This window comes from Chiloscyllium punctatum, chromosome 16, assembly GCF_047496795.1.
Source record: "Chiloscyllium punctatum isolate Juve2018m chromosome 16, sChiPun1.3, whole genome shotgun sequence".
NCBI lineage: Eukaryota > Metazoa > Chordata > Chondrichthyes > Orectolobiformes > Hemiscylliidae > Chiloscyllium > Chiloscyllium punctatum.
In genome coordinates, this window is record NC_092754.1 from 36,719,643 (window position 1) to 36,743,327 (window position 23,685).

At 41.5% G+C, this 23,685-nt stretch overlaps 1 protein-coding gene across 3 annotated transcripts in view; it reads left to right on the forward strand.

Moving 5' to 3' along the window:
- Positions 1–23,685, forward strand: part of ajap1 (adherens junctions associated protein 1) — a 367,197-nt gene that overhangs the window by 284,965 nt on the left and 58,547 nt on the right. For all 3 annotated transcript variants that reach the window (XR_011962715.1, XR_011962714.1, XM_072586729.1), the window contains one exon: positions 1,655–1,897. Coding sequence is in view for 1 of the 3 variants with exons in the window: in XM_072586729.1 (XP_072442830.1) it covers positions 1,655–1,897 (243 nt within the window). In the remaining 2 variants the exon portion in view is untranslated. The remainder of the gene's footprint in view (positions 1–1,654; positions 1,898–23,685) is intronic.

Genomic DNA, 23,685 nt, shown 5'->3' on the forward strand with positions numbered 1-23,685 from the left:
CACTGACCTTCTGAAGAGCATCCCACCCAAACCCACCCTGTTACTGTTACACCATAACCCTGCATTTCCCGTGGCTAATCTATCTAGCCTGCACATGCCCTGGGCAATTTGGCATGGCAAATCCACCTAACCTGCACAACTTTGGACTGTGGGAGGAAACCCAGAGGAAAGCCATACTGATAGTGATACAACATACAAATTCCACACAGTCACTTGAGGCTGGAATCAGACTTGGGTCCCTGGTGCTGTTAGCTTCTGCACGCAACATTTTTTTCAAAAAGGACTGTCTTAATTCAAATGTTTCTGCTCCTGTCCCAGCCTGTGGCTTCTCCTAACATCCTCAGACCAGCTTCAAAGATAAGATTCACGCAGAGAGTTACATAGAGACTTAGCATGTTGTCTGAGTCTAGTCAGTTCAGCCTTCAATAAAATATTGTCCTGTCCTGTTCTGTCTTTATTACTTCTGTACTGTGACATGGAATTATAAATAGTATTGTAGTGTTTGAAAAATTGTTAGAAAGTTCTGTGATAACTTACTAATCTAATTTTACATCTGTCTTTAATTTGAGGCTTCTTAATTCTATTGCTTGCTTTGTTGGCAGTTAATCTCTTCATCAGATTGAGAAATTGAATATGTTGGAGTTTGGTAAAAATCTGTAATGCTTCACCTTCAAGTATAAAACCCAGCTTGTTTTAACATTCCTCATAGGTCAGCTTTCTAAATCATGATTACTAACTATCAGGGATTAACGATTCATTTCTAGTGCACTGCAGGCAGCAAATAACCAAAACGAGGCAGAAATGAAAATTAAGCAAGCATTTCCTACCCTTTTGTTCATCGGTTATGAGAATATCAGACATGGGAGAAAAAAAGCAATTAAGTGTCAGCAGAGATAATTGAACAACAAATTTACTTGGTTAGTGGTGTAGGTAGGTCGTGCAGCACAATAATGATAACACTGGGCCAGCAACAACTAGAATCTCAGGGCTGGAGGTCATCCAAAACCCACAGTCATGTCCCCGAAAACAGATTTGAAGAATTCTCTTGTCTGCTTACCTCTGCATCTTATGCTAGGGAGACCCTATCTAGGATTAGGTGATCAGCCAGATAGAGATTGACAAAACATAGCAGAATAACCTCTTTTGGTTTTTTTTCTTAGCTGATCTCTCTGTTGGCCTAACCCTGTAGCCTATTTGAAACTAGGGGTGTTCTGTGTGTGGGATCTTAAAATGGAAAACACAAATGGAAACCAACTGGGTGGTACAGTGGCTCTGTGATTAGCATTGTTGCCTCACAGACCCAGATTCGATTCCACCCTTCAGTGACTGTCTGTGTGGAGTTTGTACATTCTCCTTCTGTCTGCATGGGTTTCCTCCAGATGACCTGATTTCCTCTAGCAGTCTAAAGATATGCAGGTTAAATGAATTGGTTATGCCAACTTGCCTATGCTGCCCAGAGATATGTAGTTTAGGTGGCTTAATCATGGGAAATGCAGGGTTACAGGGAATCAGGTTAGTGGAGGATGGATCTGGATGGAAAGCTCTTTGGAGGGTTGGTGCAGACTCAATGGGCTGAATGGCCTGCTTCAGCACTGTAGGGATTATTTGAAGTTCTATGAATCTGCTGAGATGAACATGTCTCTTTGTCTTACAGCTGCGCAGAAAATGGGAATGGGCATCGGAATAGTCACCAGCGGAAGATCAACCAACAAGAGGAGAGTTGCCAAAATCTTACTGATTTTACCGCTGCACGAGTGCCGAGCAACCTGGACATATTCACTGCATACAACGAGACCCTTCAGTGCTCCCATGAATGTGTCCGTGCGTCAATGCCAGTCTATGCTGACCAAGCCCTACACCCGACCACTGTTTATAAAACCACATTCAATGGAAACCGGTAAGACTATCACATTAACATTAAAATGAAAACATTTAATGACACTAAAGTATATGCCACTCACCTCAGGGAAACAAGAAAATCACCAGATAGGCATTGAGCTGTTTAAGTAGCATATTTATAGTGGTGTCAGGATTAGAGAGGTTGGTGTTGGATCAATATTAACTTATTTTACCCTTTTCACTAACATTGCCAAAGCATCAGAGGACCATTTTGTGCTTTGAGATGGAGGGACTTGGCAATGAGTGCCACCCTACTTCCTTCCCCAGGATAGATGAGAGTGCAGTGAAAGCAATAAGGCTTTCTGTATAAGAGCTAAGCCACGCCACACTCTAATTGAATGTTGCGTAGAGATCAAAAACATCAAGACAATTGTGGCATTAATTGTTTGGCACAGCAGCAATACAACATAAATTACAAACTTTAATCAATATCCACAGAAAAATAGCCCATTATATAAGATTATTACCAACAAATAGTTAGAACCAATGATGATAACCTTGTGATATTGATAGGACTGTCACTGGTTGGACAAAACTCTACCTTTACGGTTCTGTATGTTCCAGACAGCTGCCCTGTAGTAACTTCCTTTCAAATTATTTGCATAGCCAACTGGCAATTGCATAATCATGATTGGCAGTTTGGGTCTTTTCCCACAGTGACTTTAGCACTGTCCTGTGCAGATTTGCATAAATGATTTAAAAGGAGAGCTGGACACCTCTGGATGTAACGTGAGAAATGTGGGGACATCTTTTTGGTCTGTCAGTATAAGAGCCCAATCTACAATAAATGTCTCCTATGTTAAATTGGGCAGCATGGTGGCTCAGGAGTTAATACTGCTGCCTCACAACATTAGGGACCTGGGTTTGATTCTACACTCAGGCGACTGTGTGGAGCTTGCACATTCACTCCCTGTCTGCATAGATTTCCCCCAGGTGCTCCGGTTTCCTCCCACAATCCAAAGACGTGCAGGTTAGATGAATTGACTGTGTTAAATTGCCCATAGTGTCCAGGGATGTGCAGGCTAGGTGGGTTAGCCATGGGAAATGTAAGGTTACAGGGAGAGGGTAGAGGAGTGGGTCTGAGCAGGATGTTCTTCCGAGGGTTGGTGTGGACTGGATGGACCAAATAGCCTGCTTCCACACTGTAGGGGTTCTATGAAATGCAATGGAGCTAATTTGCCTTTTAACAAGCTCATCCTGATCAGTTGTATCAGGAAATACACAGCTGAACTTACGTACTTTTCTTGAGATCTCAAGTCCACTTATGGTTTCTCGGCAGATAATAGTTTCCTTTCCCTATTAACATGCCTTGTTTCTTTCTTCCTCATCAATCTTTTTCTCTCCCCTGCACTCCTGAAGGCATTGACTTCTTGCTTGGGGCTTTGGTTGTACAGTCGTCCTATACCAGCTGATGCCTCACCAAGATGTCTGCTAGTGGGTGTAGACAGACTAGCTGACATATGTTGTTGTTGGACAATGACATAGTATTGTGTTGAATGTAAAGCACCAGAACTATCCATTTACCTCTCAGGTGGGTGGTGTTTATGCACCTGAAGAATCCACTGTAGTTCATCTCGTCCTGTCACCATGTTGTTCTATTCTGTTCTCCCTCATATACTTATCTAGATATCACTTACATGCATCTATGCTATTCAATCCCATCCTCATGCTCTCATTATTCCGAGTAAAGAAACTCCTGAATTAATTATTTAACTTATTAGAACTATTGTATGTTTATGACCCTTAGTTTTGTGCTCCCCAACAAATGGGAACATCTCTGTGGTTATGATATAGATCCCATCATCATTTTAAAGACTTGACCAGTAGAAGGAAACATAACCGATTTCTCCCTATACATATATTACTGCAGCACTGCTCCCATTATCCTGACTGAGTCAGCACCAAGGGCTTTTATTTTCTGTGTCGAGAGTGTGGTGCTGAAAAGCACGGCCGGTCAGGCAGATTTCAAGGAGCAAGAGAATCGACGTTTCGGGGATAAGCCCTTCTTTTAGCTCTTCATCAGCCCTTATGCTTGAAACATGGATTCTCCTGCTCCTTGGATATTGCCTGACCAGCTGTGTTTTTTTCAGCAAATCACTTTAGACTCAGATCTCCAGCATCTGCAGTCCTCACTTTCTCCAAGTTGCTTATATTTTCTGGTCTACATGATCCAGTGACTCATTTGATGAACTACTTGAGCTACTGGGGAGCTTTTTAACCCTAAGGGCTGAATATTTTTTATTTTCTGGGCATGTGTTAGGAAATGGAAATCCATGAAGTTGAGAGAATGCGTGGAGTAGAGTGCCCACCAGTGGTGGGGAAGGTAGAACAGATCTCTCCTTTCAAAGGTATATTGAGTCACTGAAATGACAAATTCATGGACTTTCCTCACCTCCTCTGGTATTTTATGAGTGCCTTGGATGTGGCGGGTAAGACTCTAGTAGTAGGTCTCCTAACGTTGTCTCATTATTTGATTTGATTTATTATTTGCTTTGATTTGTTATTGTCACATGTATCTAGGTACAGTGAAAATTTTTGTTTTGTGTGCTGTACAGGCAGATCATAGCAAACAAAGTGCATTAGGGGTAATAGAACAGAGCGAGGAATGCAATGTTCGGGCTGCAGAGAAGGTGCACAGAGAGCAAGATCAATGTCAAATTTAACTATTAAAAGGCCACACAGCGTGATTTGCACTAGTGTCATGTGGGGCAATTACATGATATTTTAACTTTGTTTTGAAATCAGTCACAAGAATTGTTCTGTTAGCTAAATGATGCATACCAACATCGAGTTTATCCATTTACTTGTCAACATGAGCAGGCAACAAAAGGACACATCCATCTCTGTATTGACACCACAGGCTGCTTGCTTTGATATACTGACTGGTGCAGAGGTTTTGCTGTCGATCACTAACTCTAAAATTTGGGTGGATTAGAGGATGGATTTTATAAGGCACTCCATGTACTGTGAAAGCTTGTTGAATGTTAGCACAAACATAGTATAATTGCTTTCTAAAAATGGTACGAGATGCATAATTCCATGTAATATGGCTGTGTATCAAGAATGCAAACTTGAAAGGTTTATCCTTGCATATCAGTAAGGTTACTGGTTAGATCCTCATTTTGTTGGTCTGATCGCTGCACATGAAATCATGTAGAATTAGAATGAATAATAGGCAGATGTATTATATTGAATTGGTTTTGAACTGATAGCATTGTGAGAAAAGCACTACCTGCGTTTATAGGATTCAGATATTTCTTCATTCATCTTTTATTTTGTATAATATATAGCAAATTATATTTCAATTATGTAAACAGATATTCTTTATCTCAGTTTGTGGAGAAATGCCTAACATTTGTTCAGGCTGAGGTGATTATCCATAGCAGGAATAACTGGTGATGCAGTCAACAGCACTATAACCTCAATAAATTGCTACACATGTTATCTGCAATTATCAACAGGAAAGTTTAATTATCAAAACTGATTTGTTTGCTGTCTGATTTATTCAAAACAATTACTATCTAACTCTAATCTCAATTTTAGATGAACTTCAGTTCTCTGCTGGCTTTAAGATGAAATCACAGCCATTTCTGAATATAGTGCAGTAAATTTGAAGGCTTTATCTTCAGGATAATGCTGGGAATTCTGCACTTGGCCTCGGTATCCATGGATTAGGGAGGGAGAAATGCTGTTTCTACTTTTGATTCCCATCTAGCAAATTCTTCTGCAAATTTAGGTTTGGTGAAGGCAGACAGATGAGGGCTCAGCAATGATAGCTCCTGCAGTCAGTTGGACAACCCTGTTCAAGTCTCACGTTGAGTAGTAGTCACCATTGCTGCTGTACTCTGAGATGAATTAACACCTGAAAGAAAGAAGGGGAGATCATTGGACGAACTGCTGAAAATGATATTACTGGAAGAGATGTGCTGGTCAAGTTGATTTGCTGGAATATCGACGGCAATATTCCTTTTTCGACCTCGGCTCTGACCTTTCTTTTGCCTCTCTTCATTCTTTTTTTCATAGTCATTATTGAGCCTGGCAGTTCTCTGAGAATAAGGGAACTGGCATAAAACAATAGAGGTGAGACAAAACAATAGAACCAGATCAGGGTGATACAGCCAGTTTCAAATATGTCGAATTAGTTTCCATAATCAGTGTAAGTTATGTGCACATCAGATCAGATTAAGCAACCAAAAAAAAAACACATTCTATTATGAAATGTATTCATGCATAGTCTTGGCATAAAATGTTGTGGTATGTGACATTGTATAACCCTCGTCAATCTAACTCCGAATATTGCAGTCAGAAATTAAATATCTTTTTTTGGTGCGTGTGCCTTTACTTTCGTTTCACTGACTCATGCTTTGCTGAAACTGTAAAATGCAGGGTGCATATTATGCCCCAAGTCTATGTTTATATCTTGCTAATCAAAGATTGTCTGATTTCTCGAGTTACTTATTTTTTTAACTGAAGCTTGAAAGTTAGATGCAGGCATGTGTCTAGACACAGGAGAAATAAGGCTGTGTCCTTTGCTGAGACGTTGGTGACTTTAATCTTCCCAACCCAACTGGGAAATGGGCAATAAGGTGGCCACAGTTATTTTCAACTTTGATCCATTTTACTCTCCTTTGAAAGCAAGGGCAATCAATTTCGAGTGTGGTGTCAAACCAACATCTCCTCCCAATCTTGGGGTTTCCCACCCTGTGAGTTAGAATAGCTAAAATTGTTCCGGTCTCGCCACAGTAAACATATTCAGGCAACAAGTCTGCAAAGAGTTAAAAATATGTATCTACAGACTCAGTAACAAAATTGTTAAACATGTTTATGTCAGAAAGGAAAACATTGTGCAACCAATTTTAATGTCATTTCCAACAACATCTCAAAAATTAATTCAAAATGTTAGGGGCAAGAAATGAACAATATTAGTGGAGGAATATTTAATGTTGCGTCATGTTCTTGTTTCTTTACTGCAGGCATTAATCTGTTTATTTTCACTAGCCTGACCCCTTGGTTGAAATAACATTCATTAAAAAAATGTGTTTTTTTCATTCATCTGCTAATATCATTGAAAGGAATTTCTAGTTGTGTATATTTTTGATGATCAACCCAGTGATTCCACAGCAAGATTGGCTCAAAGTTTCGGGAAGAATCCTTCCTTTTGCTTTTCTAAATGAATTGTGAATGAATATGCCTTTATTGGTCAGCACATTGAGTATAGGAGCTGGGACATCACGTTGTAGCTGTGCAGGGCATTGGTTGGGCCTCTTTTGGAATACTACATTCACTTCTGGTTTCCCTGCTGTAGAAAGGATGTTGTGAAATTGAAAGGGTTCAGAAAGGATTTACAACACGTTGCCAGGGTTGAAGTGTTTGCACTTTCGGGGAGAAGCTGCTTCGGCTATTTTCCCTGGAGCGTCAGAGGCTGAGAGCTTGATGAAATCATGAGGAGCATGGATAGGGTGAATAGCAAAGGCCTTTTTCCCAGGTTAGTGGGGGGGGGTCCAAAGTTAAAGGGAATGGATTTATGGTGAGAGGGCAAAGGTATAAAAGGAACCTAAGGGGGAAATGTTTCACACAGAGGATGGTGTGTTTATGGAATGAGCTGCCAGAGGAGATGGTGGAGGCTGGTACAATTACAACATTTAAAAGGAAACTGGTGAGGATATGAATAAGAAGGTTTGGAGAGATGTGGGCCAAATGCTGGCAGATGGAATTACATTAATATAGGATATCTGGTTGGCATGGACGTGTTGGACCGAAGAGTCTGTCTTTGAACTGTGTAACTCCATGATTCTACCTTCTAGTTTCAGATTTCCCTGCCCATGTTTAACAATAAGCTGCCCTTCGGAGCAATGGATGTACTATTTCATTCTACATGGCATTGCCCAGAAACAATCTAAAACGATATAACAAAAAGTGTCAGGAAATCAATAACATTGCATTTGTTAAAGAGATAAATAGATTCTTTGCTGGAATGTCGAGGTGCTGACATTATTGTTTTGCATGGTTGATTGATTGTACGATTACTTAACCTACTGTTTGTTGACTAAGAAGTTAATTAGCGAATGCGATATTGGAATATATGATAAACATGATAAACATAGGGCTACAATTTTGTTTCACATGATATGTCCTGAAAAGAAACCAGTTGTGTTTTCTGCTCTCTCAGGTGGATATAAGGTATATCCCATGACGAAAGTTTGGGCAATTATATCTCGTGCCCTGACCAATATGTATCCTTCAATCAACTTCACAAAAAGCATTAGCAAGCATTTATAACATTGCAGTTTGTGGGAGGTTGCTTTATGAAACGTGGCTGCAGGGTTTTCTGCATTACAACAGCAACTACACTATGAAAGCATTTCATTGGTTGTAAAGTGGTTTAGGATGTGCTGATGTTGTAAAAAGTACTATTGAAAGTAATTTATTTATCTTTTTTTCTGTCACATCCTTCGATTTTAATGTTGCCACGCACCTAATGTTTCCCTGGAAGATGAATGATGGGATTGTTACCACTGAAGATTCAAGATTATTTGGTTACATTAAATCCATGGATCAGTGCACAAATAGTATAAAATGGTGCTTATCAAAGTGAATGGACATTCTTCACTGTGTGTGTGTGTGTGTGCGTGTGTGTGTGTGTGTTAAGCAGAGGTTGAAAACACCAAGGTATTCTGGGATTGCAGACAATATGCAGACCAACTGCTGATGTGCTCTGGTGGGGAAAAAAAACAACCACGGAGCAATTTGACAAAAGCTGATGGTTCATGCTGGCTGAGACCATGCTGTTATTTCAGTAGAACACTTGCCCTTATTAGGAGCTATCGCCTTGCAAAATAACTCCAAGGAAAAATGTAGCTGCTGAGCAAATATTTTTACACTCATCTCTGTTAGCTCTTTGCAATGGGTCAACCCAGAATGGAGTTCTAGGTATTTGTTTTCTTAAAATCAAGAATAGTGCAGCACGCACAGCATCTTATTGAAACTACCATTTGTTTTAATGTTGGTCCCACTCCCTTGATCTTGCAACATGTCCCTGCAATTCCTACTCCTTCTTTGAGTTTATCCAGCCTCCTCTAAAAGGCTACCAGCCGGTGCATTTAAATCCTAACAGTATGTTGGATAATTTTATAACTAAAAGGTTTTCCTCTTTTTGCCTCTGGTTGTTTTGCCAATCCCTGTAAATCTATCCTCGCTAGCTGTTGATCTTTAAGCTGTTGAGAACTGCTTCCCTTTATTTACTTCAGATTAACCTTCGTCATTTCCAACACCTCTGTAAAATTTCACCTTGGCTTTGTCTGCTGTTAGGAAAATAACCCCAGCCTATCCAATCTGATTATATAAACGCAGTTCCATAAAATGGATCCAGACTGGTAAAGCCCCTCTGTATCCAGTCGAAAGCATTGCATTCTTTATTGTAGAATTGGACACAGTACTCTGGCAAGGGCCACATCAGTTGCATTCACTGCAACATTGTGGCTTTTGTTATTTCATCATATATGAAGCCAAGGATTCTGTTTACTTTTGCAACTGCTTTGTTCATGTGTCCTTATACTTTCACAAAATCTGCTCAGATATCTCTGTTCTTGCACCTTGTTTAAAATTGAGCCACTTAGCTTGTGTTCTTGCCTCCTTTCTGATCCGAATTTCTGCAAATTCTGTTAGTATGTCGGCACGATGGCTCAGTGGTTAACACTGCTGCCTCACAGTGCTATGGACCTGGGTTCAATCCCAGCCTTGGGTGATTTTTCTATATGAAATTTGCACATTCTTCCCTTGTCTGTGCGGGTTTCCTCCCACAGTCCAAAGATGTGTGGGTTAAATGGATTGGCCATGCTAAAGTGCTGATAGTGTCCAGGGATATATAGGCTAGGTGGGTTAGGAAGTATATCTGTGGGCTACACAGATGAGGTAATGGGGTGGGTTTGGGTGGGATGTCCTTTTGGAGGGTCAGTGTAGATCAGCTGAATGACCTGCTTCCACACTTCAGGGATTTGATGATTCTATGTCCCCTTGAATTCTATTTCCATCCTCCTCAGAGTTTCTTACATTCCTATGTCTCATGACACCTACAAATTAGATTACTTACAGTGTGGAAACAAGCCCTCCGGCCCAACAAGTCCACACCGCCCCGCCGAAGCGTAACCCACCCATACCCCTACATCTACATCTACATCTACCCCTTACCTAACACTACGGGCAATTTAGCATGGCCAATTCACCTGACCTGCACATCTTTGGACTGTGGGAGGAAACCGGAGCACCCGGAGGAAACCCACGCAGACACGGGGAGAACGTGCAAACTCCACACAGTCAGTCGCCTGAGGCGGGAATTGAACCCGGGTCTCCGGCGCTGCGAGGCAGCAGTGCTAACCACTGTGCCACCGTGGTTGACTTTGTATCCTGTACCCCAAGTACAAGCCTTTAATATGTATCATTAACAGAAGACCCCAGTTCTGAACCCTGTGGAACATCAATGTATTCCTCTGTCAGTAAATAGCCATTCATCACAACCTTCTGACACCTTTACACGTGGAGTTACATCAAGTACAAAAGAAAATGTTTGTTGCTGGAGGTCAATTTCTCAGTCAAAGGAGGTCTTCAGGGTATTCACCTCAGGCATGTCACTTCATGTTTAATTTTTTTATTGTAAATAAAGGACCACTTCAAAAGAAAACGGAAACAAATCAGCTGTGTTCCACATGTCCTGCATTGATTTGAAGTCCAATATCCTAAATTTGGTTCGCTGAACTATCCTCTATTCATAGCTAAATGCCTTCATCATGACATTTCATTAGTTCCTAATAGACAGTTGGAGAACCAGATTTAGGATATAGCCCTGGAGCCAACCCAGAGCAATGCCAGATGTCAAACTGATCTGAAAGGGAAGAAGATGATGCTGTTTATATTAAATGAGGGAAAAAGGAAAGGAAGAGAGTTTTCAAACGTTTAAGTTGTTGCTGTCATCAACTTAGAGGGCTACGGAAAAAGCCCTGGAATGGGACAAGCTGGAGAGGTGTTTCAGGAGCCAGTACAGTCGTTTTAGACAGTTGGTTTGCAACGCAGTGTGATCCGAACAGCATGGTTTCGATTCCCATCGCCGGCTGAGGTGACTACGAGGGACTCTCCTTCTCAACCTCTCCCCACCCCTGAGGTATGGTGGCCCTCAGGTTAAACCACCACCAGACATCTCTCTAATGAGAGAGCAGCCTCATGGTCTGGTAAGATTATGGTGACTTGACTTGACAGGATACAATGGGTTAAATGACCTCTGTCTGTGCTCTAGATTCCATGGTTTGTAAGCTTGTATTTTCCTTTCACTTTCTTTAGCTTGCTTACAGTATGGAAACAGGCCATTTGGCCCAACAGGTCCACACCAACCTTCTGAAGAGTAATCCACCCAGACCCATTCCCCTACCCTACATTTACCCCTGACTAATGCACCCACTACTATGAATAACTTAGCATGGCCAATTCACCTGGCCTGCACATCTTTGGATTGTGGGACAAAACCAGAGCACCCAGAGGGGACTACGCAGGCACATGCAAGCTCCACACAGACTGTCAGCCGAGGCTGGAATCGAACCTGGATCCCTGTGAAGCAGCAGTGCTAGCTGCTGAGCCACTGTGCCACCCTCATAATCTTTTGTTTTTGCTTCATAGTCTCCAGCAGTTAATGCTGGGGTGTGCGATTACTGCATTGTCACTGACAACATTGTACTGAACTGCCTGCTACTGTCTACCCAAGATGAGAAGTTCTTGACTAACCTATCATGGACCGACACCAGTATCAGTTATGGTTTGTCGTCATGTCAGATTTACCGAGTGAAGTAATTCTTTGCAGTGTTCAACTTTGTCAAGGTTACTTTTTCCAAAGAGAAAACAGACAAATGTCATGGACCAGATCAGACCCACTCAAAATATGTTATGAAGGTAGCCTAGGCACTTACCTTTCTTATTTCAAAGGTAAATGTGAGGTGCTGTGTTCCAGATGCAATTCAATTGGCCAAACTGCTTGATGTTCAGCAAAACATAATTTATTCATCCAGTATAGTTAAAATACAACAGAAGCAAGATGGAGTTGGAATAAATTAATTTTGTTGGAAAACTTAACAAAATAATAGATACAGTAACTATTACTGATTCATTAGGGCAGCAGGGTAGCTCAGTGGTTAGCACTGCTGCATCACAGCTCCAGGGACCCAGGTTTGATTCTAGCCTTGGGTGACTGTCTGTGTGGAGTTTGTACATTCTCCCCGTGTCTGTGTGGGTTTCCTCCCACAATCCAAACATGTGAAGGTTAGGTGAATTGGCTGTGCAAAATTACCCCTAGTCTTCAGGGATGTGTAGGTTAGGTGCATTAGTCAAGGGTAAATGTAGAGTAAGAGGGTAGGGGAATGAGTTTGGTGTGGGTTACTGTTTGGAGGATTGGTGTGTACTTGTTGGGCCAAATGACCTGTTTCCGCACTGTAGGGATTCTATGATTCTGTGGACTGTTCCAATAAAATGGCATCTCATAAACACAGCCTTGGCCAAAGGCAAATTCAGACAGATTGTCTCACACACAATTCCAGTAGCAGGTAGAGAACATCAGCTTGTGCCTGTAACTGAGAAAAGGAGGACAGAGATAGCTTCCACCTCTCCTAGACCCTAACAGCAACTGCTGAAAGCCAAATGAAAATCTCAGCTCCGTGACTCCATCCACTCAGGCTGCTTCGACTGTTCCAACTTTTAAACAAGTTATTTAACTTCTCATAGGCTATTGGTACGTGCCTCCCCAGTCACTCACTAAAATAAACCAGGACAAAACACATCTCTTAAAACCACAGTATCATCACACAAGGCACTAGTTTAAACATTGATGTAACCACAGGCTCTCAATTTTGGATGCATTTGTGTTTATTTTTTGAAAAGGTCCTTTTACTTTGGAAAAAGGAAAGCTCTCCTACTGTCTGAAGGTATTGGCTTCAGGTATTAGCTGATGTGGAGGTGCCAGTTGGACCGGGGTGGACAAAGTCAGAAGTTACACAACCGTTCTGAGTTCTTGGTTCTAAGGAAGGGTCACTTGTCCCGAAACATTAACTCTGATTTCTCTCCACAGATGTTGCCAGACCTGCTGAGCTTTTCTGGCAATTTCTGTTTTTGCAACAGACTCGATAATCCCCAATCCCTTTCACTGGGACACACCACATTTGCAGTGCTGAATATCCGGACCTAGAATCTGACAGCTCACTTCCTACCCAGCCACAAGTCCACTCCATGCCTTCTGCATGTCCTTTTGTCTACTCACCTGTATCCACAAGGACAGAATTCCAGAGCCATGTTTTAAAATGGACATGAGTGAAATAAACCTTTAACAACATAATAGAGTTGTTAATCAAAGAACAAAGAAAATTACAGCACAGGAACAGGCCCTTTGGCCCTCCAGGCATGTGAGCAGGACGCTGTGTTAAAATGACTGGCTACGGGAAGGTTAGGGTCATGTTTACATGCACACTGGAGGTGTTCCGCAAAGCTATCTAATTATTCCATTGTGGCGGGGTGAAGGGTCACATGGAGAGGGGCTGAGGTAAACAGGTGTTTGAAAGGTAGGCAATTGTGGCCGTGCTAAGTTGTGGCCATTAATTGACCACTTGGTAGGTGGCAAGTTGAGAAATCATTCAGAAAATAAAAGATGTTGAAGCAGGAAGGGACTTAGATCTCTCAATCCCATCACCCAAATATTGCTCCTTAGCCCTCTTTCACCCATCTCTTTCTGAAGGCCTTTACCTCTGCATGAGAAAGGTGGTTGAAATAGTAAATAATTATAAACATGCAGAATCGTATAATGATTGCGCAGAGATGGATACATTCTTGTTGAATGTTAGATTTACTCACATTGCCCGTTGTTTGCAATGCATTGCAAACTACAACTTGCCATGCCAAAAGAAGATAATGTTTTCTCATGTTGCTCCCTGCTGTTTTGTCAACCATCTTAAATCTGTGTTGTCTGGTTGCTATACTATGTGGCCCTCATAGATGTTTTCCTTTATTTAATGAAAATCATAGAGTCATAGAAATATACAGCATGGAAACAGGTCCTTCGGTCCAACTCATCTGTGCCAACCAGATGTTCTAAATAAGTCTGGTCCCATTTGCTAGTACTTGGCTCATATCCCTCTAAACCATTCCTATTCATTTACCCAACCAGAAGCCTTTTAAATGTTGTAATTGTACCAGCCTGCACCACTTTCCCTGGCAGCTCATTCCATATACACACCACCCTCTGTCTGAAAAAGTTGCCTCATAGGTCCCTTCTAAATCTTTCCCCTCTCAGCCTAAACCTGTGCTCTCTACTTCTGGACTCCCCCACCCGAGGGAAAATGCCTTATCTATTTACCCTTTGTGATTTTGAACTCCCCTATCAAATCTCTGCTCTGCCATTTCTCGTCAGAGATGAACAGTTTCTCCAGTTATTTCAATAACTCTCCTCTGTATCATTGCCACCCTTCCTAAAGTACAGTGTCCAGAATTGAGCACCATACTTTGGCTGAAATCTAAACTCATTAAGGTAGCCTTATGTAATAACTTAGGAAATCCGACTGGAAAGACACATTGTTTATAGAGCCGCTGTTCGTGGTGTCCAGAGACTGGTCCCAGTTCAGGACAGACAGTTCTGCAGACCCATACCTAGATCTGTTTCTTTTCAATGTATCTGGAAATATTATCTTTGTTATGGACCAGGCCAGACCCCTCAAAATATTTTAAGAAGGTAGCCTGGATCGTAATGTTTTCTTATTTTAAAGGCAGATGTGAAGTGGATATTCCAGGTGTGATGCAGCTGGACTAACCACTTGGTTTTAAGCAAAACAGAATTTATTTCAACACTACCATTGAAACACGCAAGAAAAGCAGATTTTAGAATAACTTAACTTTGGAAAACCTAATTGGTGAGATACAGCAACTTAACTAAGGAACTGTTCCAATCCCGTAACATCTCATAACACACTCCTTGGCAAAAAGGTAAATTCAAACACCGATTCTTACAGGCAGGAGGGAACAACATCGAGACAGAGATTTCAGAGAAAGTCAGAGGAATCCTCTACTGAAGCTTACAACTCTTCTGGGCTCACGCATCTTGTGTCTGCTACAACAAAAAAGATTAGAGAAAACCTGAACTGAGAGAACTGGCCAATCCCGTCACATTGTTCAGCTGTTACTCGCCTAAATTCTTCATCACCTATGCCTTTACAACCTCTTTTCAAAAAAACGAAGGACAAAATAACCTTTTGAAAGTGATAGCATTGTCTTACACAACTGAATGACTGTCCCAAGCAAATCATTAAATGACCGGGACTTTAAAGAAAAATTAGCCACCACCAGTAATCACCTGGGTCTGCTTCCGGAGGTATTTTTAATCAGCCTGTTCAGAAATGTTATAGCACACACTTGGAGCAGATGGGACTTGAACTCAGACTTCCTGGCTTGGATGTAGGGAAACTACCATTCCACCATGGACCCCTTCTTGTATCTACTTTATATTTTTCCTATTTTCTAATCAATCTGTTCAGAGATACTATCACATATTTCTGAAATAGGATGGGACTTGAGCCTGGGAATCCTGGTGCAGAGGTAGGGATACTACAACCGCGTAACAAGAGCCCTTTGAGTCCGCTTAACATTATGTTTCAATAAACCTATTCAGAGGTGTTATTGCACACCTTTGGAACAAGGGGAACTTGAAACCAGACCTTGGGGCTCAGAAGTAGGGGCACTACATCACAAGAGTCCCCTTCCTTAAAAAGCAGGACTACTTGGGTTATAATCTCTGGATTACTCCCAATGCCACGTATGAAAAAGCATAGAATAAGAAGAATAGTGCAGACATGTGTGTGCCTTATCAGTTAGTGTCGGAGGGCAAGTTTTAGATTCCTGAATCATTGGCATCATTTCTGGGTGAGGCAGACCTGTACAAGTGGGATGGTCTGCATCTGAACCAGAGTGTGGCCAACATTCTTGTGAGCTGGTTTGTTAGTGCTGCAAGGCGGAGTTTATAGTAATTCGGCAGGGGAAAGGGATGCAGATTGTTAACAGAATAAGGAAATGGAATCATCAAGTGGTGCCTCACAGCACCAGGGACCGGGTTCAATTCCACCCTCAGGTGACCATCAGGGTTTGCTCATTCTCTCCAGTCTGTGTGAGTTTGCTCCAGTTTCCTACCACTTTCCAAAGATGTGTAGGTTAAGGGGCTTGGCCATGCTAAATTGTCTGTAGTATCCAGAGGATGGATTAGCCATCGTAGTATGTGAAGTTATGGGGCTGTGTTGGATATTCTTTGAAGGGACAGTGGGATTTGGTGGACCAAATGGCCTCTTTACACATTATAGAGATTCTATGAAGTCAGAGGGCGAGCAGCTGTATTAATTTTCAAGAGAGTAAGGTCTTTACTATAATGCCAGGAGTATCATAGGTAAAACAGTTGAGTTTAAGGTGAAAATTGACTTGTGGAGGTGTGATATTTAACCATCACAGGCATGGTTAAGGGAGGGGTAGGACTGGCAACTCAACATTCTGGCATATAGAATCTTCAGGCGAGACTAAGGAGAGGGTAACAGAGGAGGAGGCAATGCATTATTAGTTAAGGAAGCAGTTACTGCAGTAAGAAGAGGTGATACCTTGGAGCAGGCATTGAGTGAAGCTTTGTGGGTAAACCTTACAACTAAAAAAGAGCAGCCACATTGCTGGGTGTTTGTTACAGAACCCCCGAGAGTAGACAGGAAGTTGAGGAGCAAATTCATTGCAGAGGTGTGTAAAAGTAATAACAGAAGGGTAATTAATGTAGGTGATGTCAACTTTCTAAAACATTAACTAAGATAGACATAGTGTTAACAGCTTAGGTGGAGTGGATTTCTTAAAATGTGTACAAGAGAACTTTTTAGGCCAATATGTATAGGATCTAACAAAGGACAGAGGTATTCTGAACCTAATTCTGGGGAATGAAGCTGGACAAGCGATTGAGAAGAGTGAGGGAGCATCTTAGTGACAGTAATTTAAGCTTATTAACAACGAAAAGAAATAGACAATTTGCAAAAAAAATGTTTTAAATTGAGGCACGAGTGGATTTAAATAAAATAACGCAGGATCTATTCAAGGTAGCCTGGGGACAGTTACTAGTGGGGAAATTTACAGAAGGGCAAAGGTGGGCTGGGAGGGTTGTTCAGAAAGGAAATGGTGAGGTTACACGCCTCTGGGATGATAGGTCAGAGAAACCATCCCAGAGAATCATGGGTAACCAGAGACATTCGGAATATGACGAGAAGGAAAAGAAAGGCTTTTACCAAGTACAAGGAGAACAGATTAGCGGAGGCACTAATAGAATACAGAAAATGCAGGCTGGAGTTTAAGAAAACAATTAAGAAAACAAAGAGGGGATATGAGCAAGCTCTAGCTGGTAAATATAAGGAAAATGGCAAGATTTTCCATAAGTATATCAATGTGCAGAGGATAAGGCATGGAAAGAATATGGCCCATTCGGGTCCAAGAGACAATGTGTGGGTGGAGCTAGAGGGTGTTGGTAAGGTGTTGAACCAATACTTAACATCTGTCTTCATTCAAGAGAATGGGGATAAAGGTATGGACCCCACGGGGAGAGAATGTGAGGTTTTTGAGCATTTTACATATGGAAGGTCAAGGTGTGGGCAGGCTTAAAGGTGGACAAATCTCTAGCCCCAGATGAATTGTGCCCCAGGTTGGGTGGGAGCTGATTGCAGGGTCACTGATCCAAATTTTCAATTCCTCTCAGGCCATGGGGGAGGTACCAGAGGACTGGAGAACAGCCAATGTGCTTCCAATATTTGAGAAAGGTTGTAGAGAAAAGCCAGAGAACTACAGACCAGTGAGTCTCAAGTCAGTGGAAGGGAAACTTTTGGAGAATAATTCTGAAGGATAGCATATGTCTCCACATGGAGAGACAAGGCTTGACCAGCGATAGTCAGCATGGCTTTATCAGAGGGAGGTCATGCCAAACAAATTTGATTGAATTCTTTGAGAGGGTGGCCAGACATGCAGATGAAGGTAGTGCAGTTGATGTCGTTTATATGGATTTCAGCAAAGCCTTTGGCAAGGTTCCACACAGGAGACTTATCAAGAAGACAAATGCACACAGGATGCAGGGTAATTTGATAAATTAGATTCAAAATTGGCTCAGTTGCAGGAGACACAAGGAGATGACAGAAGATTGCTTTAGTGACTGAAAGTCAGAGTCCAGTGGCATGCAACAGAGATCTGTGCTATTATTTGTCATGTATGTAAATGTCATAGATGACTATATGGGATGTTGGATTCGTAGGTTTGCAGATGACATAAAGATTGGTCAGGTGATTAACAGTGAGATTGAGTGGACAAGGAGCAGCTGTTCCCTTAGTTGAAGAGTCAGTTATGAGAGGACATGGGTTCAAGATGAGAGGCAGGAGATTTGGTGAAAATTTGTGGAAAATCATTTTTACCCAGGAGTTGGTGACATTCTGGAGTGCAATGCCTGGGAAGGTTGCCTCACATCCTTTAAAAAGTACCTGGATGAGCACTTGGAACATCATAACATTTAAGTCTATGGGCCAAGTGCTGGCAATTGGGATTCAGTTGAAGGTCAGGTGTTTCTCTTGTGTCAGTGCAAACTTGATGGGCCAAAGAGCTTCTTCTGCATCGTATGTTTATGTGGTTCTATGATTCAGAATTATTTCCTTTTTCTTATACCCAGAAGCGCTATCACATTCAACTGAGCAACTTGCTCAGTTGAATGAAAGTTGGAGGGGAATGAAGTTGGAGGGGAATGAGTCTGCTTTAGTGTTGATTGTTGTAAACAACCCATTTACCTCACTAATGTGCTTTAAGGAAGGAAATCTGCCATTCTTTTCTGGTCTGGCCGACATATGAATTCAGACCCGCATCAACGTGATTGTCACTTGCCTGCTCTTTGAAATGGTCCATCAAGCCATTTAGTTCAAGGCAATAAGGGATGGGCAATAGCTGCTTGCCCAACTGCAGTGTCCACATCCTATGAATGATTAACTATTTAAAAGCAGTCCCTCATATCTACTTTCCCATACAATAAGATCACGGCCATTTTAGATAGGGTGAATACACTCAGTCTTTTTCCCAGGGTTGGGGAATCGAGGACTGGAGGGCATCAGTTCAATGTTAGAGGAGAAAGAATAAAAGGGAACCTGAGGGGCAACGTTTTTACACAGAGGGTGGTACACATATGCCAGTAGAAGTGGTTGAGGTGGGTACATCAACAGCATTTAAAAGGCATTTGGACAAATACATGAATAGGAAAGGATTAGAAGGATATGGGCCAAGTGCAGGGTTACTGTGGACGGCCATTTTGGTTGGCATGGACCAGTCTGGACCACTGTTCTGTAGGACTCTATGACTCTAATTCAATCTTCCTTTACTTTATCCATATCCCTCAATTCCTTTATATGGAATAAAACTGATACAATGCAGCCAATTGTTTCTGTGCCAACTCTCTAGAAGAGTAAATCAGCCAGTCTCACTCCCCTACCACCTTCCCCTAATGCTGGGATTTTTGTCTGCATAATATCTGTCAATTTACTCAATGTACTCAACAACTGACAACTCTTTGGGATTGTGAACTTAAAAGAGTCATAATCGTTTGAGTGAAGACATTTCTCCTCCGTTCAATCTTTAATGGCCAAACACTTATTCTGAGATTGTGGTTCCTGGTTCCAGATTTTCCAGCACCAGGAACTTCTTCCCAAATCACTCCTGTCAAACCTTGTAAGAGTTTTTCTGTGTTCATACCGAACCAAGGCCAAGGAATCAGTTGAGGGAACCTTTGGTTTACTCATTATAAAGTGAGTATCTATCCTTTCTCACATAAGGAGATCAAAACTGGCCAGTATTCTAGGTGTGCTTTCACCAAAGCTGTATCTAGTTGCAACAAGACATCTTTACTCTGCATTAAATGTAATATGCCTGTGTCTGTACATTTTACCAATCTGTCAATGTCCTCCAGAGGTTTGTTACTATCTACCTTGGTGTCTAACACATTTACAAGTTTTGCATTATTGGCAAACTTTGTAATTATGCCTTCTGTATCCGAGACTAGGACATTAATTTATGACAAAAAGAGTAATGGTTTTAATTCCTGGGTGACACGTCCAGTCTGAAAACAGCAGCAATCCTTCAGCCAGTTTTGCATCAATGCTTCCATTGCTTATTTAATCCCATAAGCTTTAATTTTGCTCACAGGTTTATATACAGCATGTGACCAGCGTATATTACAGTTTGTGCATATGTAAATACTTTGACTTAAGAATGCAGAACACTTGCGTGTTCTATGTAAATGCTGCATTTTCAACAGCCGATTCTTCTGCTTATATCATCTAACAGTACACACTTTACTGTTGTACTCATATATATCATATACATGTTGTGTTTATCATGTGCGCAATGTAATTTTTATTGTATGTTTCACTCACTCCTATTTGAATGAATCCCACTGGTGGTTAATAATGGTGGTGTGGGCTGGTTATGAGCCCGTATTGATCATAGATTAATTTAGGATATCTGGTCAGCATTGATGAGTTGGATCAAAGGGTCTGTTTCTATGCTGCACATCTGTATAACTCTGTGACTGTAAAGAGTTGCTTCTGATGTTGGTGTGAGGTGGATATTCAAAACTTGACTGCTTCTGAGATTTTGACTGTTTCTAAAATTGACACAAGTGGTGATTGAGGATGATTGCTGGCAGCTTAGACATGCAAACGTTGCCCACATGAACAGAACAGGTCAGAATACATCTCCCAATTATTCTAATTACCATAACTACACTTGCTTTAACAGTACATTTCTAGCTAATACAGCAATCCTCTGATTTGGAGACCAGAGTCGAGATACTGGAAAAGGTTGACACCTTCAAATACATCATTAAAATTTCTTTTTGCTTCTCACCAGCCCTGACTTATTTAAATGTGCCTAATTAATGTTAACACTATCCATAAACATAGAGTGCCTATGGGATGGGATTAGCAGGTTGGTGTTTGAATGAGAAAGAAATCATATATCATGAGTCTTGGAATGTTCTCCACTGTATCCAAATCTGAGTAAAACAGATGGGATAATGCCTTACTATGCAAAGTTTTCTTCCCAGTCCTGTTGTTGTCAAGTTGCTTGCTGAGCTAGTGGCTAATTCACACATTATGATTCAAATGGATTGTTGCATAACAGAGTCACTTGGGCTAGTGTCAAGTGGCAAATTTTATACACTGTGAGTTGAGTGAATACATTTGACTATTGCTTGATGGATGTTGAGAGAAGGTTGGGGCAAGAATTCTGTCAAAAAGGGCCCCCGCCTACTATTCTACATTTATTTTTGCTGTTTTATGTAACCTTTTAAAGTGTGAGTTTTTGGGTGCCTCAAATCTTTGCAACAACAAAGTGTCCTTTCTTTTCCTCCATTGTCCTTGATTTCAATCCTGAGGAGAGATTGAGTGCCACCTATGGGCAGAGGGAGGAATGGAAACTTGCTCTTCCTACGTTTATCAAAGGTCAGGTTAGAGCTGCAGGCATGGGAGATCTCAAGCAGGTTCCTTTAACTTATCTGGCCCAGAAAGCTCAGGACCACAAATAAAATAGAATGTTGATATCTCTTCAATTCATTTCTTCAAATCTCCTTCCCTATAAACCCAGTCCAAAGACTTAAGCATTAAATCTAGCTTGACACGGAGGGAGTGCTTCATTGTCGGAGGAGCTGCCTTTCGAAAGATAAGTTGATGGCCTTTGTGCCCTATCAGGTCAGTGCAAAGACTCCCATGATGTTTTGCACAAAGTGTATGGCTGTTGTATCCAGTGCCCTGCCCAATATTACTGCTGAAACCAACACCACAAACAAAGCATTTGACGGTAGGAGACAGAGGGTGGAAGTGGAGGGTATTTCTTTTTAGACTGGAGGCTTATAACAGCTCAAGCAGCACTGCTACAGTATTCCAGAAAAGGCCTCACCAGCACCTTGTACAACCTCAACATGATATCCTAACTCCTATACTTAAAGGTCTGAGCAATGAAGGCAAGTGGGCTAAATACCACTGGGACCAGTACTGGGTCCATTTCTGTTTTGTCATTTATACAAATGATTCAGATAAGAATATTGGAGGCATGTTAGTACCTTTGCAGGTGACACCAATATTGATGGTATAGTGGACAGTGAAGAAGGTTATCTAAGATTACAAAGAGATCTTGATCAATTGGGTCAATGGGCTGAGGAGTGGCAGATGGAATTTAATTTGGATAAATATGAGATGTTGCATTTTTAGGAAAACAAACAAGGGCAGGGGACTTATACAATTAATGGTAAGGCCCTGTGTTGTGTTGTGTTGTGGAACAGAGCGACCAAAGCATTAAGTTACATAATTCTTTGAAATTTGCATCACAGACAGACAGGATTATTAAGAGGTTGTTTAGCCCACTTGCATTCATTGTTCAGACCTTTAAGCGTAGGAGTTAGGATATCATGTTGAAGTTGTATCGGTGAGGCCTCTTCTGGAATACTGTAGCTGTTCTGCTTCAGCTGTTATAGGAAGGATATTATTAAAATGGAAAGGGTTCAGAAAAGATTTACCCGGTTGGTGCTGGGAATGGAGGGTCTGAGCTATAAAAATAGACTGGGACTACTGTTACAGGAACGAAGAAGGTTGAGGGATAAATTTATAGAGGTTTCTAAAGTGATGAGGGGCAAAGATAAGGTGAAGAGCAAGGGTCTTTTCCTTATGGTGAGGGAGTTCAAAACTAGAGGGCACATTTTTCAGGTGAGAGGGGAAAATTTTAAAAAGAAGATAGGAATAATTTTTTTTACACAGAAACTGATATATGTATGGAATGAACTGCCAGAGAAAATGGTGGATGCAGGTACAGTTACAACATTTAAAAGACATTTGGATAAGTACATGAATAGGAAAGGTTTGGAGGGAAATGGGCCAAATGCAAACAACCGGGATTAGTTTATTTTGGGAACATGGTCGGCAGGGACTAGTTGGACTATAGGGTCTGTTTCCATGCTGTATGACTCTATACATTATCCAGCCATTATTAAATTACAGGATGCTCACTGGGTGCTAATTGGTCGATGCATTTCTATATTACAGTAGTGATGACATTTGCTTTTTGATTTTAAGGTTTATTGTCATTGTATTTTGAAAATGCTTCATTGTTGCAAATAATTTTGAAACACCTTGAGGTCATTAAAGACGCTGTATGAATGCAAGTCCACGATTTCTTATAATTCCACTGTACACACAAGAGGAATGCTCACATAAAAACCAGTTCAATGAGGTTCTCATCAGATGCGGTCTAAATCCATGGTACACCTCTCTCATGACTGAGTCAGAATCATGACAATTTACCCTTGCAAGGCAGAGTTGCTACAGCCCACTCAGTCCAATGTCCTCAGCCTGGAGGACTAAAGACTAAAGAAAGAGTATTGGTTTGTAGATTATTCGCTTCCAGAAGGAGCCATGGTAGCTCCAGCTTGAGGCCTGTACAGGGTTCACTGCACCTGTTAATTCAAGGGTGCAAAGGGCACAATGCTGCCTGGATGCACATCAATTCCTTACTAGGCACCCCACCGCCCCCCCCCCCCCCCCCCCCCCCCCATTTCCCGCCCACTTGCATTTAGAACATTCAGTCCAAAGGGGAGCTGTCATGGGCCATTGTGTTCTCATCCCAGTTGATAGAGCTCAGAAATTTCAGTGCCTTTGGATCGCTGCATATTCAAACAGCAATCTTAAA